The 16,842-nt window shown below is 38.4% G+C and overlaps 2 protein-coding genes across 9 annotated transcripts in view; one reads left to right on the top strand and one right to left on the bottom strand.

The window, feature by feature from the left end:
• Positions 1–11,698, bottom strand: part of MIER1 (MIER1 transcriptional regulator) — a 57,131-nt gene extending 45,433 nt beyond the window's left edge. For 2 of the 8 annotated variants that reach the window (XM_023536211.1, XM_011369595.2), the window contains exon 1: positions 6,014–6,178. Coding sequence is in view for 7 of the 8 variants with exons in the window: in XM_011369595.2 (XP_011367897.1) it covers positions 6,014–6,022 (9 nt within the window). In the remaining variant the exon portion in view is untranslated. Of the gene's footprint in view, positions 1–4,805; positions 5,247–6,013; positions 6,179–7,483; positions 7,561–10,305; positions 10,407–11,179; positions 11,316–11,498 lie in introns of those variants that run through there. The other 6 variants (XM_011369593.2, XM_011369594.2, XM_023536212.1 and 3 more) reach the window with 6 other exon arrangements.
• WDR78 (WD repeat domain 78) overlaps positions 11,678–16,842 on the top strand; it is an 82,041-nt gene continuing 76,876 nt past the window's right edge. The window contains 2 exon segments of the mRNA XM_011369602.2: positions 11,678–11,863; positions 11,865–11,932. Coding sequence (XP_011367904.1) covers positions 11,762–11,863; positions 11,865–11,932 — 170 coding nt within the window. The 5' untranslated portion in view covers positions 11,678–11,761.

Raw genomic sequence — 16,842 nt, 5'->3', positions numbered from 1 at the left:
TACTTTTTCTTTTAAAATGATTTTCATTGGTTCAAGGGTGGTTTAAAATGTGACTACAAGCTGTCATCTGTTACTTCAAACTATTTTCTATCTACTTAGAACTGGTATCTTTAACAACGCCCTCCAGGAAAACGACGACGATCTATCATTAATGAATGTCTACAGTTAAATTAAAAAAGGGGGAAGGAAAAAAAAATAAAACTAATGTCATACAGATACTAATTTGTAACAATATCTATCTTTAGGAAAAGCTCAAACTATAAAATGTAAGCAGTAAAGATTCTATACTGAGAATTAAGATGTATTTAAAATGCACTTAAACATTATTGGTAGAAATTAAGAGTTGGTTTAACTGCACTGGAGATCATTTTGCCAACATGAATTTACCCTACTGATATGCCTAAAAAAGCACACCAATATATATGTATAATGTTCACTACCACGAAGTTGTTCATAGCAAGAAGCTGGGAAAAATTTTTAAAGTCCATCATTTATCCACTTACAAGTGAAATACAGTTCTTCCAATCAATGGCACACTACTGATTCATTAAAAAGAATGAGACTGATTTGTTTGTATTGACTGAGAAAAAAATACAAATACAAATACAAATACACACACACACACACACACACACACACACACACACACACAAATATAAGAAAAGTGTAGAGAGAGAGTAAATGGGCTGGAATATACATAAAATTTTTTTCCCAAAAGGATACACAAGAATCTGTTAATGATGGTTACCACTAGGGAATGAGTTGGAGATAGGCTTTTTTCATTTTATAACTTTCTGTACTGTTGGAATTTTCTAACTACTTGCCAGCCTTACTCCATGTTTTCAAAAAGAGAGTGAGTGGAGACCATCTTGTGGAATTATGAGACATTTTCATTTTCTTCCTTTACTTTTAGGTTTTTAAGAAAACCTAGTACTCATCACTGTTTTTTCTTTAATAAGTCTATAATTTTGAAAAATAACCTAGTTTTCTTTTAGGTACATACATAATTGTTTTATCTGACATGGAAAACATATTAGACAGACACACACACACAGAGTAAGCTAAATCAAATTGAAAAATGAACTCTATTAACTTGTATAGCAATTTTCATACTTTCATCCATATATGATTTAGTTGATCAAGCTGTTAAACAGTTGTAACAAATATGTGTTACAGTGTTTCACATTTGTTCAAATATTTCTTTTGAATTTTTCTAGAAAATGGTGAGAAATAACCCATACACCAGAAAACTATAAATTGGGAGTAAAAGATCAATTAACTAGAATATTAGCATTATTAACAAATAAATAAATAAGGTTGTAAAAACACAAAGTAATTACCAGACTCTTATTCCAGGCAATCAAAAGCATATTTTTAATGAGTATAACTAACTGTCTGAACTAATTTTGCTCTTCAAACCAATTCCACTGCCATTTCTTTGAGTGTCATCATCATCTACTGAATATAAACACCAAATCTGAGATTCTCAGTCAGATTCCCATAGCAATGGGCATGAGTATATAAGCCAAGAAGGAGTTAAGGGCCCTCCCTACTCCAGAGTGGGGAAGGCAAGGTGACTGTGCCAAAGGCTCACCATTCCACTTCCTCCACACAAAATTAAGTTATTTAACTTTGCTGTTACCCTGAGGAATTCTAGGGCATAAAAAAAAGGTTTGGTGAGTCTTGGAGTAAGAATTAGCAAATGTACTACAGTAGTAATAACTTAGAGGATGAACTGCTATTATTAAGCATTAGGAATTCAGAAGTTCCAGTCTTAATTGTGACACAGACTAACTGCATGACCTAGGACAAATTACATAAATTCTGCTGTTTCATTTTCTCTAAGATAAGATTTAGAGTTCTTCAAGTTTGGTTCCAATTCCTTGTAGATCTAAGTTCTTTACTTTTATTATGAATTACACAAAAGACAACACTACTAAGGAGTACTTAGCTAAATGGATGGGATATGTTTAATAGACTCTTTAAAATTTATTTGTTTAATCTAGGACTATTGGGAAAAGAAGATCTCCATTTGCAAAACACTTCTGGGGGTGCTACTTTATGAATTTCACATCTACATTAGCGTAATTATAACAGTCATTCTTCTAAGCCATTGAATAAGTCAAAAGGAATAGGTCCCAAGCAATGACTCCTACTTGAACAGTTGATCAATTGCAATGAATTTTGAAACTATTTGCAAACTTTTAAAATAAACAGATTCGATTTGAAATTCAAGCAAGAAATTTCTTTATAGCTAATTACTTTTTACAAACATATGCTGAGGTTTCAATGGCAGTGTTTTATTTCTCAATTATCTGGGAAACTGATTAATCTCAGTTGTAAGAATTTTCTAAAAATAACTAACTTCTATAGACTCCACCTCCCCCAACCAACATTTCCTACCTTAGCAAGCACTCTATTACTTCTCCTGAATTAAGCTTCTGGGGAATCTCATGTATTAGTGTTCTTGATTAATTTGGAAAAATCCTTAATAGCTCTGAAGTAGAAATATTTAAAAATATATATTTTTTTCATTACCAGTATAGAAAATAATAGGCCTACATTCATTGTAGTGAAACAAGTTTTGTTTAGAGTAGAATTTATCACTATCCAAGAATAGTAGGCAAAATGATCCTATTTCCTTAAAAAACAAAATCTAAATATACTCCAAAAAATGCTAAGCAAGGAGTATGCTTTTAAGAGAAATGAATGGATAGATGTGATAGTGAATAAAAAGATTATGTATCATTTCTGGAAATAGTAAAACTAACAGAAAAGCAAGTTCATTAAATTTTCCTCTCTTTATATGATAGCAATATGGCCTAGGTGAAAAGATAGGTCTTGCGCTACGCTGTGGCTTTATTTTTTCCCTTGAGAAGAAAGTCCCTTATGTGTTTACAGACTCTGAAATAAAAGACAAATTGTTCCTTCCCAAAGGTCCCTGGCTCCACATTCCTTATAAAACCCAAAGAATTAACTATTTCTTCCTCTTGTTCTTTCTTTCTCACTGGTTTGTAGAACTACAACAACCCTGTAATTTCCTTCAAGAGCCTTCTTTTCGAAGGTTGATAAATCATCTTAAGGGATAATAAGCAATGAGAAATATTTCCAGAAAATATTAAGAAAGGTAGTATATGTTATTTCTTCTAAGCATATCAAATTTTTTTAATGTTATCACAGTTCAAAGAATCATTAAATAAATACTTCCTATTATGGATTGAGATGATCACACCAAGCATGAAAAATTAGTATATTCTCTTCACATCTAAAGTAATTTGTATGCAAGAATTAAATACTTTTCTGAAAAACAAGGTCAGGGTCATTCTCCTATGTGAGATACAAGAATAATAATAATAAAAATAAAACCCCAGAAGCTTAATATCTACATTTTACTCTGGAGACACGCTTCTTCGATAACCTGTTTCCCCCTCAGATTTATCAAATAAACGCATATTGTTGCTTTGCACTTACTGTTATTTCACTAGTTAGCTTCGATCCTCAGGTCTACTTAACCAAAGGTGCAACAGCACAGCATTTGAATTATTTTACCACATGCTTTATACTGGCAACATATAGAATGAAATCTGAAAGCTCATATAAAAGTAAAAGCACTCTGTAAACCAAATATTTCTCCAGCAAAATTTTTTATACGACCACTCTCTAAAATCATCTTATTAAAATGTTGAAATCAAAAAATTATAAATTTTACTTTATACCTCTTCACCACAGATGGTTACTCTACTCTTTTCTCAAATTCATTATAAAGAAAACCATCTATAAGTCACTGAAGAACATGAAAGATGATTTTTTAAAAGATACTAGGTCAATGTATTGAAGACAAAATCCAGGATTTTCCTTCTTGAAATTCAATCAATCATGTGTTTCTACTGAACAAGACAGTTCCATTCTCCAAGTGATACAATTTTTAAGAAAACTAAAATATACACTTGAAAATATCAGGAAATTAGTGACTGAAAACACTGTTTTTCCTCTCTTACATTAATGCAACCATCTTTAATTTCGAAAACAAAATCTTAATATACTTCCATTTTCATATTGTTTTCAGTGTGCTGGGCAGTAAAAATTTCTGGGTGAGGTTTTTTTAAACTTAAATGTCACTGTATTTTCATATACTAAACTACTTTCCTTCAACAATATCTTGCTTTAAAATACGACTACAAAACTTAAACCACTGTGAGCAGCACTACTAGGGAAGAAACCACATTCCCTAGGACAGCACACTGCTGCTTATAAAATAGGCATCCACTGAAAAGGGGATCCATTAAAGACTATTTGATAAAATATATGTAAATTTAACTACATACAACCCCTTCCTCTTTTATATATGAAGGAAAGAAACACTTAAGCCTTGCCAGGACAATTTTTTCAGCTCAGTGGAATAAATCCAGAAAACAAAGTATTATGTTTTCTCCAATTCACGTGCCTTGAACAATTCTTTAACCACGCAGAGCAAAGAAATGGAAATAATCTAAGATTTAAATTTAGTTTTACATCCGAAATATTAAGTGTTTTAAAAAGAATAACTGGCAGCAAATAGTCCTGCTACAATAAAATCTCATCCTCCTTTAACAGCAAATACTCCAAGAGATGAATAAAGCCAGTTTCCATAAAGCAAGCAGAAGGGAAAACCTAAGAGCCTTTAGAGAAAACAGTTAAACTTTAGGTCCATCCACTCAACAGGTACATGAAAAAGCCTCTAAATTAACATTTTTCCATAATCCAATTATGTTTCCGCATTCCAAAGTTTAAAAAGGAGATATTATGGTATTGATGAAAGTACTCACCATTGACTTTATTTAGCAAATACGGAAGACAAAAATTGAGAATTACCTACTTCCTGAATCTGCTTCTGGGTGCCTGAGAGCATGAAAACGGTAATTCACACGAGAAATGCCTTACCGACCACTCAATCATTAAGAGGAGACCTACTCAAAGACATAGAAATCTATCACCTCTTGAACTCCGCAGGGTAAAGAACAAAATTCTTCCGAGGGAAAGAAAAGTTAAAAAAAAAAAAAAATCAAATGTTTAAGGCAGAAGCAAATTTAAATGTCCAGTAGTATACTAAGTTCGAATTAATCAAAACAATGGTTGCTTGCCCACCGATTTGAGGCCCAAACATGTAAAACAACTACCACCGAAGAAAGAGGACTCGTGAACTTGTTTAATAAAAAAGAGCCAAAAAAGAAAAAGAAAAAAGGAATCTTCCCCAAGTGTGTTGCGGAGGGGGAGGGGGAATTAAAGGACAAAGATAGACTAGATTTGGAAATTGGCGGGGGGGTGGGGGGGGGGTGGGGGGGGCGGCGGCGGGAGAATGCCTGAAAAGTGGAGGGTTGGGGAAATAGAAAGCAACTACTCTGAAATGTAAAGAGAAAAAGAGGTTCTACCTTGGGGGCGGGGGATCGAACTGTTTGGTAAAATGGGGAGACTCCCCCAACCTAGAAGGCTGGATTGCGAAAGGCCAGGTTTATTTCTTCACGCTCATTTTACAACGATCAGGAAAATTACAGTTAATCAAAGGCCATTCTGCCTTACGTTTTCCCCAACACAGACTGGATGTCAGTAGCAAACGGGTGGGGGTGACGCGGAAGGGCGCAACAGCATCTCGGTTAGGGAGGGAAGAAACTTCACAAGAGGAAGCAAAAGCTCCTCTCTTGGCCCCTAGCACGGGCCGGCGAAGTTGCGCCATAGGCGTCCCTGCCCGGCGGGCGCCTCCTCCCCCGACCCCAATCCGCTCACAGTACTACGCAGCACTGGACCCTTCAAACTGTCCCCGAAGTCCAACTACGCCTCCGTTTCCTCCTACCCCCGGACCCATCCCAACTAAGTTCCAGGGAAAGCTCCCGCCCAGAGCGCGGCCTGTTCCGGACAACAGGTGGGCACTGGCGCCAGCAGGGCTGGGCCTCTCCTAGCCAGGCCCACTCCACTCCTCCCCGGCCCGGGCTCGGGGGCACCCAGCTCCGGGACAGGGAGGGGGAGCAAGCTCCCTTACCTCCGCCATATTTGCCGTACTGACGGGTCACATCTCCGCGGCGGCCGCAGCTGGGTCACGGCCAGAACCCGGATGTGAGACTCGGCAATGGGACTCTGGTCGCCGCTGCCACCGCCGTCTCTGCCGCTCCCGCCGCCGCTGCTTCGGCGGGAACGCGCAGGAGCCGCCCGCGCGCGCCCACCACACCCCACTCCGCCCCCTCGCGGCGACCCGGCTGCGATGGACTGGAGGGAAAAGGCCGGCACGCGGGCGCGCGCGGGAACAGGGGCGCGCGCGCGGCCCCGCGGCAGCCCTCCCCTGAAGCAGGGCGGAGGGGGCGGAGCCAAGGTGGGTGTGGGGGAAGGGGGAAAGGGGGAGGATGAAGGGGGGGGAGGTGGGTATCACCGCCCGGGGCGACTCCACCTTAGCGTATCGGCGACTCCACCTTAGCGTATCTGCGACTCCAGGGACTAAAGAAGTGGAGGAAAGGTGCCAAAGAAACCGCATCCAGCATTCACATCGCAAGGAAAAAGATACGTTATGTTATTTTACGTGTAGGTCTTTTTTGAAGTGCATTTGCTGGAAAACGGATGTTGCTGTGAAGCAACAACGGCAAGTGCGCTTTGAAGGCGGTTATCCCTTGACAAATGTTCCTCTTTTGGTTGATTCCCGATGGGAAATGTGGAATTCCATATCCCTAAATTTTAGCGGTCAGAGCCAAGATTAAGAAAAGGGATTGTGTTAGGTAATCTGTCATCCTCATATCTCATTTACTTTTCCTCACACATTTGAGATGCCAGTAGCAACATAACTGTACAACGGTTGACTTTCGCATTAGAGAAAATTTTTAAATGTAAAATACTGAAAAGTTTCTCTTTGATGGACGTAATGACCTCCGACTGACTACATGGAGAACTTGCTTATTTGTATTGCGTGCAATGCCTGCAATTTGAAACTTTATTGTAAATGTATTGGCCTAGAACTGCCAATTGGCCTTGATGCCCATTCTGATGATTGCCAGAGCCAATCATTGCAAAATAACAAACATATTTCACTCTCATTACTAAGGCAGATACTTGCTAAAACAAAGGTGATATTAAAACGTGCACTAACACATTTCACTAAACCAAGAAAAGTCTTATTTCAAATAGACCGTTTCCCAAGTGTTCAAGGGTTCCTCTTAATGCAATTTTAAAGACTACCAAAATCAACCAATTAAATATTAAAATTATTCAGTCCCTCCAAATAATGTGATGACAGCACTACTATATATTGCATAAATGTGCACACATACAATTTTTCTTTAATACTTAACTTGCAATGCAATATAGAGGCTGTTTTCTTAAGGTATTTATATTTCCTTAAAATTCTCGACTCTATTAAACAATTTCTTAGTTCCAAAGATTCAACATTAACTTGAAATTCTTATGTCCAATAATAATTTGTGCATTTACAGGTATATGAAGTAGCTGCTAAGTGAAAGGACATTACCTGGTAATTTGACAGGAAAAGAGTCCACAGACAGTCTGTAAACCAATTAAACATAAACATCTGATGCACATTTTCTACTGAAAGAAAAGCAAGGGAAAGAAGAGAAAGGAAAACTTTAAGGTTCCCAAGTCTACAAACAATTTTTACCATTAACTGTACTGTACAGTATTTTCATTTTATTTTTTTAGAGTAGTTACATAAAAGTGTTTTTCAGAATTTCTTGGGGGAATAAATATTTTAGCATAGGTATATAGTTTCTAAGAGTTACCCTGTTGAATTACCTTAGGACTTGAAATAAAATGACTTTTTTAAAAGTCAGATCATATTCACATACTTTTCACTTTGAGAGATGCTTGATGGAAACAGCTAAAGGCAAAGAATAGTGGATGTGCATATACTTGAGGTGGGTAAAGATAAAAAGAATAAGGGGCCTAGAGGTAGAAACTCAGGCTTTATAATACCATGGGAATAAAGATTTTCCATTTAAATACAAAGCTAATATATGAAATTCATTTAACTGGTTACCAAAAGGAAAATTAAAGTGTCAAAAATACAAGGTACAGGAATAACTTGCTTGCTTAAACCCATTTAATTTTTGATTCTTCAGTTAAACCATCAACAAAAATCTCAAGTATGATAAAAAGTTGGGGATCACGGTCTCTTAAGCTACTGAATGAATTCTGAAATTGTTAGGAAAACCGAGGTCTGAGAAATATTTGAATGAGGATCCATTTTACTGTTAAATGGCCTTTAAGTTTATTAATACTGTGTATCAATTTTACTAATTTTAAGTGGCATTATCATTTAGAGAGAAAAAATCCTCTCTACACTTTTCTTTCCTTTTTAGTAAACATGGGTTTAGTGATTTTTTAAGGTTCAGATTCTAAAACTGAAGAGAAATAGCCCCAATATTGTAAGTAATCAGTAACACATTACTACTGAATTCAGTACAGTTCTACTCCCATTTTATTCTAGCGATATACTTATCTTTACGAATTTTAGGAGCTACCTTAGGGAAAGCAAAGTCCTTCTCGAAATTCTTGCTTACCTCTTCAGTATCAAATATGTAAAATTAACTATTCATTAGCCAGTGTTATCATTGGATGGGACTTAGAGGTCTTTAGTCAATTTCTACTTTATCCAGGTAGGAATCCCTCACTATGTTTCCCCACTCACTACCAGGCTTTTCTGCTGATGCTTAAGCACCTGCAATGACTCACTGTGTTGTGAAGAGGATGTTCTCTTCAAAAAAAAAAAAAAAAAAAGCTCTCATGTTTGCAACATTCGTCTTTTTATTAAACCAGAATCTACCTCGTTACTTCCATTCATTATCCAATTTTTCAGCAGTTTGGACAATAAATGTCTTCTTGTGTTCAAATGCAAACAGTCAATATTTAGACTTGGGTTAACAAAAACTAAATGTTTAAAGCCTACTGATACTAGAAGAGCTGAAAACAGGGCATGACAGAGTTAAAGGCATGAGAAAATTCACCATTACCTATGAGCTATTTTAAATTATTACAGTTTATAGTATTTATTAATGTGACATCCAAAATGGTAGTTCTGTTAATTGTAGTAATATGTTTTAAGTTAAACTAAAAAGTGTGGTTAATTCCAATTTATGTGAGGTTGTGGCTAATGTGTCCCAAAGCAAAAAAAAGTCACTATACAAAGCCTGAATAAATGCCTCTTTAGCTCCCATTTCCCACCTAAAGGCTTATTTTCAGGGAAACTAACATTAACTTTTACCATATTAAGCTACTCAAAACTACTATTATATTGGGAAGTTACTTTTAAACAATTTGCTGAATACTCCACTGAAAAGTTATTAAACAATTTTATAAAGGCTATATATAATACACACACACACACACACACACACACACAGAACCCCTTGGAGTTATTATTTTTGCAGTTAGCCAAAGCATTTTAGGGTCACAATTATACTTTAAGCAGTACTTTAAACTAACCAATAAATAAACTTCTTTGGAAATTTACATATTCGAAGAGATAAAACCTTTTATTCAGTACCAACACCTGACTGAAATATAATATATACACATACTATACAAACACATGTTATGTGTTTGTACTCAAAAGAGTACCTCTTAAAATGCATCAAGAAAATACTTATAACAATTTAGACTCTGGGGCTGTTTGAATGAAATGGATTAATACAGCACATTCAAAACCCTAAAAACAAATTCTGTATCTAACAATTTTCAGAGTTCATCTGTCCCCTTTTTTTGTAAACTATTTCTTAAAATTTTTGTTTAAAAGTGACAGACTATGCATGATGTGCAGGTAATAATTTATGAATACCTACTAATTTGGTTGAAAATACCTAAATACCAAAAAAAAAAAAAATCAACTATTTTTTAAATGACTTTTTAGATAAATTGAGTGTACTTTAGTAGGCAGGATGCAGGTTACAAAGCAGTAATGCATTACATTTGGAGGCCTCTCATCTATGCAACAGTCAGCATCACCATCTTTTTGTTAGATTTTTATTATTAACGCCACCCAAAAAAACATTTATATACTCTTTTGATTCTCAAAAGAACAGTTTTTGGCTTTTCTTTTCATAATTTTTACATAGACTTTTATCCAGTGGCCCTATTTTATCAGATTATCACAAATTGACATTTTTATAGTTCTTATATTGTTGACATGTTATTTTTATCTCACCCAAACTCTGGCAATTATTGGCCCATCAGCAGTTCTCAAACACTGGAACATATAAGAACAGTAATGTAATATTTATACTACTTGAGGGAGTTTGGATTTTCCCTCCCTTAATCTCCAAGTGTGCCCCTGCCTACCAGCATCACATCCGTCTTGTCTGCATTGAACCTCAACCAGTTGGTTCTTAACCACGTCCGAAATTCAGCCAGGCACTGGGAGAATCGAGCCACCACACCATCTGGATCAAAGGAAAGAGAGCCTCAGTAGTAACTAGACCAGAGACTGTGATACCGCAAACTCACCATTCGCCCTGTCTCAAATTTTTAAAAAGATAGCTAGGAATTAGGACAAGGATCCCATGACAATTTTAGAAAAACATAAATGAATGTTGAGTCATGCAATATGTAACCAATGGCAAAGGAATAAAAGAGACCCAATAAGTAGGTCATCTCATTCCACCTACAAATGAAGAAAGTTCAATCAACTCTCCAGGTCATCTTGGCTAAGTGGCCTCAGGAGACCCGCCAGTCTTGTAACAGCATAAGCTTTTCTGCAAAATTAAGCGTTTTTAGCGTTGGAGGAAGTTTTAGGGTTAACTGGCGCCCAGAGAAGGGATAGTGACTCGCTCAAGGTCATACAGCAAGCAAAGACCAGAGATGGGCTCCAGGCCAAAGATCTTTCCACTAAATGCTGGCAGAACCACCTCATTCAAAGGATTGGGAGACATCTGTCCCCAGGGATCCTCCCACAGGTTGGGAGGACCTTGTTCCCTCACAATAATGCCCTCTTCCAGTCTCTCCTCCCTCCCTCCAATACGGGACAGTCTGCCCAGAACCCTGCTCACGTGGGCTGCAGTGCCAGCAGGAGCCTCCCCCCAGGCTGGGACAGAACGCCAAGATACAGAAGAAAAGAGGCGGAGCCACAGGGGGTGGTCATCTTAGCCCCACCCCGACCAGAATCAGGGACCGACAAGAGAAAGGGGCGGAGGCGAACTGGCCGACTCGAACTCACTCCGCTGTGGATTCCTAGCGCTCCGCGGATGCCGTGGAAGATCGGCCCCACAGCAGCCGCCAAAGCAAAAGACCAGGCTGGGAGGGGGTGGGCGGCGGAGGGGAGCTGCGCATGCGCCTTGGGTGGCTGGCGGCACCCGGGGAGGGGAAGCGTGCCGGGCGCGTTCTCTCGCAGCCCCTCCCCGGAAGTTAAGGGTCTTCCGGGCGGTACCCTGTGGTGGGGGAGGGGAAGGACAGAAAGGGGACCGAGGACACCTCGGGAGTGCCTCATCCCAAAAAGGACTAGGAGAGGAGAGATGGTTTCTGGAGGCTGCACTTACAGCCGCTGCCGCTGTTGCCGCCGCCACCTTCGCTGCTGCCGCCACCGCCTGAAGAAGCCCCATCCATCCGCCTGCAGCTGGGGAGACTCAGCCTGGGAGGGGCCTGAGGCCGGGGCCGCCCGCCTTCTTCTTCTAGTCGTCGTCCCGAGCTTCCTCTAGCTCCACCAACCCTCTGCCCTCCCCTCCGCCTCCGCCCTCCTCCTCGGCCTACAGCCGCCAGCCAACCGCGCGGCCGCTTGTTGAGCCTAGGCTCCACCGTCTCCATGACGCCCGGCAAACATTCGGGTGTTTCAGCCCGAGTCGCTAACGCCGGGGGTTGGGGTACAGGGTCTCCAGGAGCGGGCAGGGAAGGCGGTCGTCGACCACACTCCCCAGGCAGTCGCCACCATGCCCATCTCTCCAGTAAACAGCCGCAAGCAGCCGAACATCGGATTGTAAGTTCCGGCGTTAAAACAGTCCGTTCCCCTGGGTCGTGGAGGGAGCCCTTTTAGATCTTATCTCTTGCAGCATCTGGGTTCAGTCAGCAGCCCTAGAAGCTTCCAGGCATTAGTGTCTCCTTCCTTGGCCTAGTACACCTTTTTTCAAACCCCCTACTGTTGTGCTTGCTCTATGAGAAAAGTCTAGTTTGTTTAGAACCACCCTTCCCAGCTCAGGTAATTTTTCTTTAGCAGAACTTGTTGAAAGTACTTGGGAGAGAAACTTCCGTTTTTTTTTTTTTTTAATTCAGTACTCAGATTTTTGCCCATCCTACCGCTCCAGGAAAATAGCTTTCGTAAGTCAACATTAGCTGTCCAGCCAAATGAAATGGCCATGTCTGTTTTCGTTTTTTAACTGCCTCATCAACAGCTTTGATCTAGTTTATCATTTCTTGAGTTTTGAATCACTTCATTTAGTTTATAGGACACTACTCTTCCCTAGTTCCTCCCTTGGTTTATGGCCAGTTTGCAAAATACTTTGCTGGTGGTGCCTCTTCATCTCTCCCATATATAATGTTGGAGTGTTGCTGGGGTCAGTTTTTAAACCTCTTTTCACTGGTATGCCTTAAAAATCACCTACATACTGATGATTCACAAGTTCATATCTCTAGACAGTACCTTTCCCCCAAAAAACAGTCTACAAAAATCGAACATCTGCACTTAGAAGTTAATATGCATCTCTTAATTTGTGTCCAAAACTGAACTTACTTCTCTAACCTGCTCTGCAGTAAAATGGCAATTTCCACTCTTTCAGTTAGTAAAAAGCCTTGGAGTTACTCTTGACTTCTCGAATATCCTACTCCATAAGCAGATTCTACCATTTCTACCTGCAAAATAAATCCAGGCTACCACTCCGATGTAAGTCACTGTAATGTTGCAGTAACCACCTGAATGGTCTTCTTGCCAACACCCTCAACATAGTAATCACTGTGACTCTTCTCAAAACCCCCCTCCAGTTTTCCTCATTTCACTCAGAATAAAAGCTCACACACTTATATGGCCTTACAGTATCTCAACTTGGACTCTTTCTATTGACTAATTACACTCCATATTGTTCCTCAACAATATCAGGCACATTATTTTCCCACTTCAAGGTAAGTGCATTTGCTGTCTTTTGGAATAATGTACCTTCAGATAATCTCATGACTCATTTCCTATTGAAGGATCCTTCTCTAACAGCCCTACATAAATTAGTAATGCTTCTTCCTACCAGCACCTCCAATTTCTCAACATTGCTTTATTTTTCTCCTTAAAACTTATCCCTACTTGATATATTATATACTTGTTTGTTAATGTGTCTTCACCCAAGCTATGGTACTCCATGAGGGCAGTGATTTTTGTTCTGTTCACTGCTATTGCCTAGAATGAAGAAAGCACTCAATAAATATTTGTTGACCAAATGAATGAATGAGTTTATAACTTCAGCGACTTGTTACTCTCATCTTTTTTTTTGTTGTTGTTGCATGTAGGTGTGGAAATGTCAAGGTAAAATTAAGTTGAATTCATGTAAATTTTTTTGTCATACAACCCTCATAGTAGCTGAGGGAGTGTTAGGAAAATTCCCTTGGGAATTTCTTAAATAATGACAAATTCATAGGAGATTACCTATTAAGGAAAGAATTGGGTGGAAGATGGGAAATAATATAATCTTAACTTTTTGAGTTAGCAATGTTATCTAATTAAAATTTCACAGACACTAAAGTTTACAGCCATTGGTTCGATCTAATGTTACTTCTCATCTTCCTCCTTTTAGGACTTAATCCTGATCTTGGACAAGGTCTCATGAAACATGAATCTATGAATTTTCCACTTTCTCACTTCAATTTTTCTCATTTTGAGTCTTTCCCATTGGCTTAATAATATTGGACAATCTCCCATTACAGTAAAAACTACCACAAAGCATTCTTCAATGCTTTTATCCCATTTCTTTTCTCAGTTTCTCTATTCTTCGTCTTTATTCATTTCCTTTTGATTCTTTCTTAGAATTTTCATCTGTTGTTGCATGCTATCCACTATTTCCGTTAGAGTCCTTAACATATTAATCATAATTATTTTAAATTCCCAGTCTTACAATTCCAAAATTTCTGCCATATTTTAATCTGGCTCTAATACATGCTTTGTTTCTTCAGACTGTTTTTTGCACTTTGGTATGCCTTATAATTTATTGTTGAAAGCTGGACATGTTGTATCAGGTAATATGAACTGAAGGAAGTAAGCCTTTAGCGTGAGGTTTTATGTTTCTCTGGCTAGGAATTATGCCATATTTACTGTTTGCTGTGTACGTTTCTGAGCCTTCAGTTTCTTCTAGTGTCCTTGTTTTTGTCTCCATTTTTTTATGTTTCCCTAGAGACTCCTTCTTAAATAGAGTCTGAGCTTTGCAGTTCCTTGTTATTAAACAGGAACACTTTGGATGTGGTGGTAAGATGAGGGAAGAGAAAGTGGTCCATAATTTTATCATTAGGTCCTAGTTTTTAGTGAGTCTTTGTCCATAGGCTGTGACCTTCATAAGCAATTTTCAGATTTTTTTTCTCCTTAGATGGAACAAGAAGGCTAGAGGGAATCAGTTGGGTATTTTTCTTCCCTCATATTGGTCAGGCTCTGATAAACTAGTTTTACTTGAGGGCGGGCTTTTGTTAAGTAGAACCAAACATTCCAGGTATGTTTCAGTATGATGACTTCCTGTCCCCCTGCTGGAACCATCAGGGAGTTTTTCACCCATCTTCATCCTTGGGGCCTGGAGGGGCTCATGGAGGTAAAACTTACAAAAGTATAGAGGCTTCTCTAAGACTGGGCCCCTGGGAGTTTTTGTCTTTCAAATTAGTTTATAGTGAGTCTCCAGCTATTAGTCAATTGCTACCACTTAACTGGCTCCTGTGGCAGTTTCTGCTCCTAGTAAATTGTGATTCTCTGTTTCCTCCTACATCCAACTTTCTGGGCAGAAGTTTGCAGGTAAGCTCATTTCTCTGATGGATCTAAGAAGACCTATTGATTTTCAGTTTGCTCAGCCATTTTCTTGTGAGGATAGAGCCGATGACTTTCATGGTCTTGACATGTTGGACCAAACACCAGAAGTGCCTGTGTTCACTTTTTAACTCTTGCAATCTGTTGTCTCCATTGTATATAGAAACTACTCAGAGGTCAATAATGAGTAACATAAAGATTTCAAAAGCCACCAAATTAATGGGCTTTCTTTTCTACCTCCCTGTAGCATTTGACAATATTGATCTTCTCCTCCTTAACCCAAACTTTACTGATTTAATTATTACTGGCCTAAATGTCTACATTTATTTTCTCTCCTTGGCCCTCTTACCTTCACTTTGTACTTTTAGGTTCTTATTTTGAGACTGAGTTCATTTATTATCATCTCTATGTAAAGATTCTCAAATAGGAATCTCTAGCTTTCATTTTCAACTCTTGGCAGATAGCTCAACCAGGATATCACTATATCTGAAATTGAACAAGTCTACATTTATTGTGCTTTAGAAGTAAAGGCTAATTTAATCATCACCCTAACTCTGAGGTAGATACTATTATTAACCTTGACTTATATATAAGGAGAGAAACAGATTAAGAAATTTGCTCAAGAACACATAACCTATGAGTTATTTGAGAGTTTGGGCATTTAAAATGGCCTCTTTAACTTTTCTTACTTGCAAAACATGATTATTGAATATGTCACAAGTTATAAGAATTGAATTAGAAAATATAGGTGGAAGTTATTTGAAATTTAAATTTTAAGTGCTATTATCAATTACCAAGTCCTGTAAATTCTATATCTGCTATGTTTTAAGGGTTCCTGGAATATGTTTTTGTCATGATAAGACACATGGACAAGGAAAAATTCTATCATGAAATAAGAATTTTTTAATACAGATCCCTAGAAACAGGAGGCATGGCATAACATGCCACACAAGGGACTACTACATGGGGAAGTACCAGGACCAGTCAGGAGGTAAAATGAGCAAGGGGAAACATGGGCAAGAACCTTTATTGTCGTTTCCATGGGGAGGAGAAAGCAGAATAAGTAGGTTTAGGATTGGCTTGTCTGAATAATTTTAAAAGGATCTGGACATAACTATCTGAAGTTGTTAGGTTCCTGTCCCTGGGATGGTTAGGGCAAATGGGCAATGGCCCAGAGAGTAAAATCTCTGTGAGAGCTTGATAAAGGAGGTCGTTGGGAGTGTGGGCTCTGGATGGTTGGTTTGTATATGTAAAGTGTGTGTGGGTGAGTCCTTTATTTATCACAATTGATTAGCCTTGGAAGAGGTAGTTCTAGGGTCAGCAAGTTCATAGATGTCAAAGCATCAAAATACAGAAAATAAAAAGACATGCTTAATATATGCTGTATCTTGCATTTTTATTTCTATATTTGCCTCCCAAGGTTAAGCCTTGATTGTTTCTTACCTACGCTATTCGCATACCATCTTAACTAATGGTCTTGCTTCAAGTGTGTTCTATATACAGCTAAATTTTTCTGAAGCATAGTTTTGATGACTACTTTTCTGCTCAAAAACTTTCAAACAAGCAGTCTCGCTTGTGTAATAAATTCTAAAGACCCTGGTTATTTTACTTTTTCAAAACTTAATTTTGCTTTTCTTGATGCGTCTAATTGAATCATTTAAGATTCCCTTTATATACTACATGCTTTTCTACCTTTATTGTTCACAGTGGTCTTTGCTCAGGGTGCATTTCCAGTCCTGTTCCAATATCCCTGTCCTCCTTTAACATCTACATGCACCAAACACAAACACATGTACACATATGCACTCCATACACTCTTTTTGAATTTGACCTACATTCAAGGCTTAACTCAAATGTCACCTTCATGATTTCTCTGCTCATTCTTCTCACCCAAAGTAATCTTTATC

Source organism: Pteropus vampyrus, unplaced genomic scaffold (assembly GCF_000151845.1).
Source record: "Pteropus vampyrus isolate Shadow unplaced genomic scaffold, Pvam_2.0 Scaffold151, whole genome shotgun sequence".
Classification (NCBI taxonomy): domain Eukaryota; kingdom Metazoa; phylum Chordata; class Mammalia; order Chiroptera; family Pteropodidae; genus Pteropus; species Pteropus vampyrus.
The sequence above is the reverse complement of the archived record's forward strand: the minus strand, read 5'-3'. Positions and strand labels throughout refer to the sequence as shown.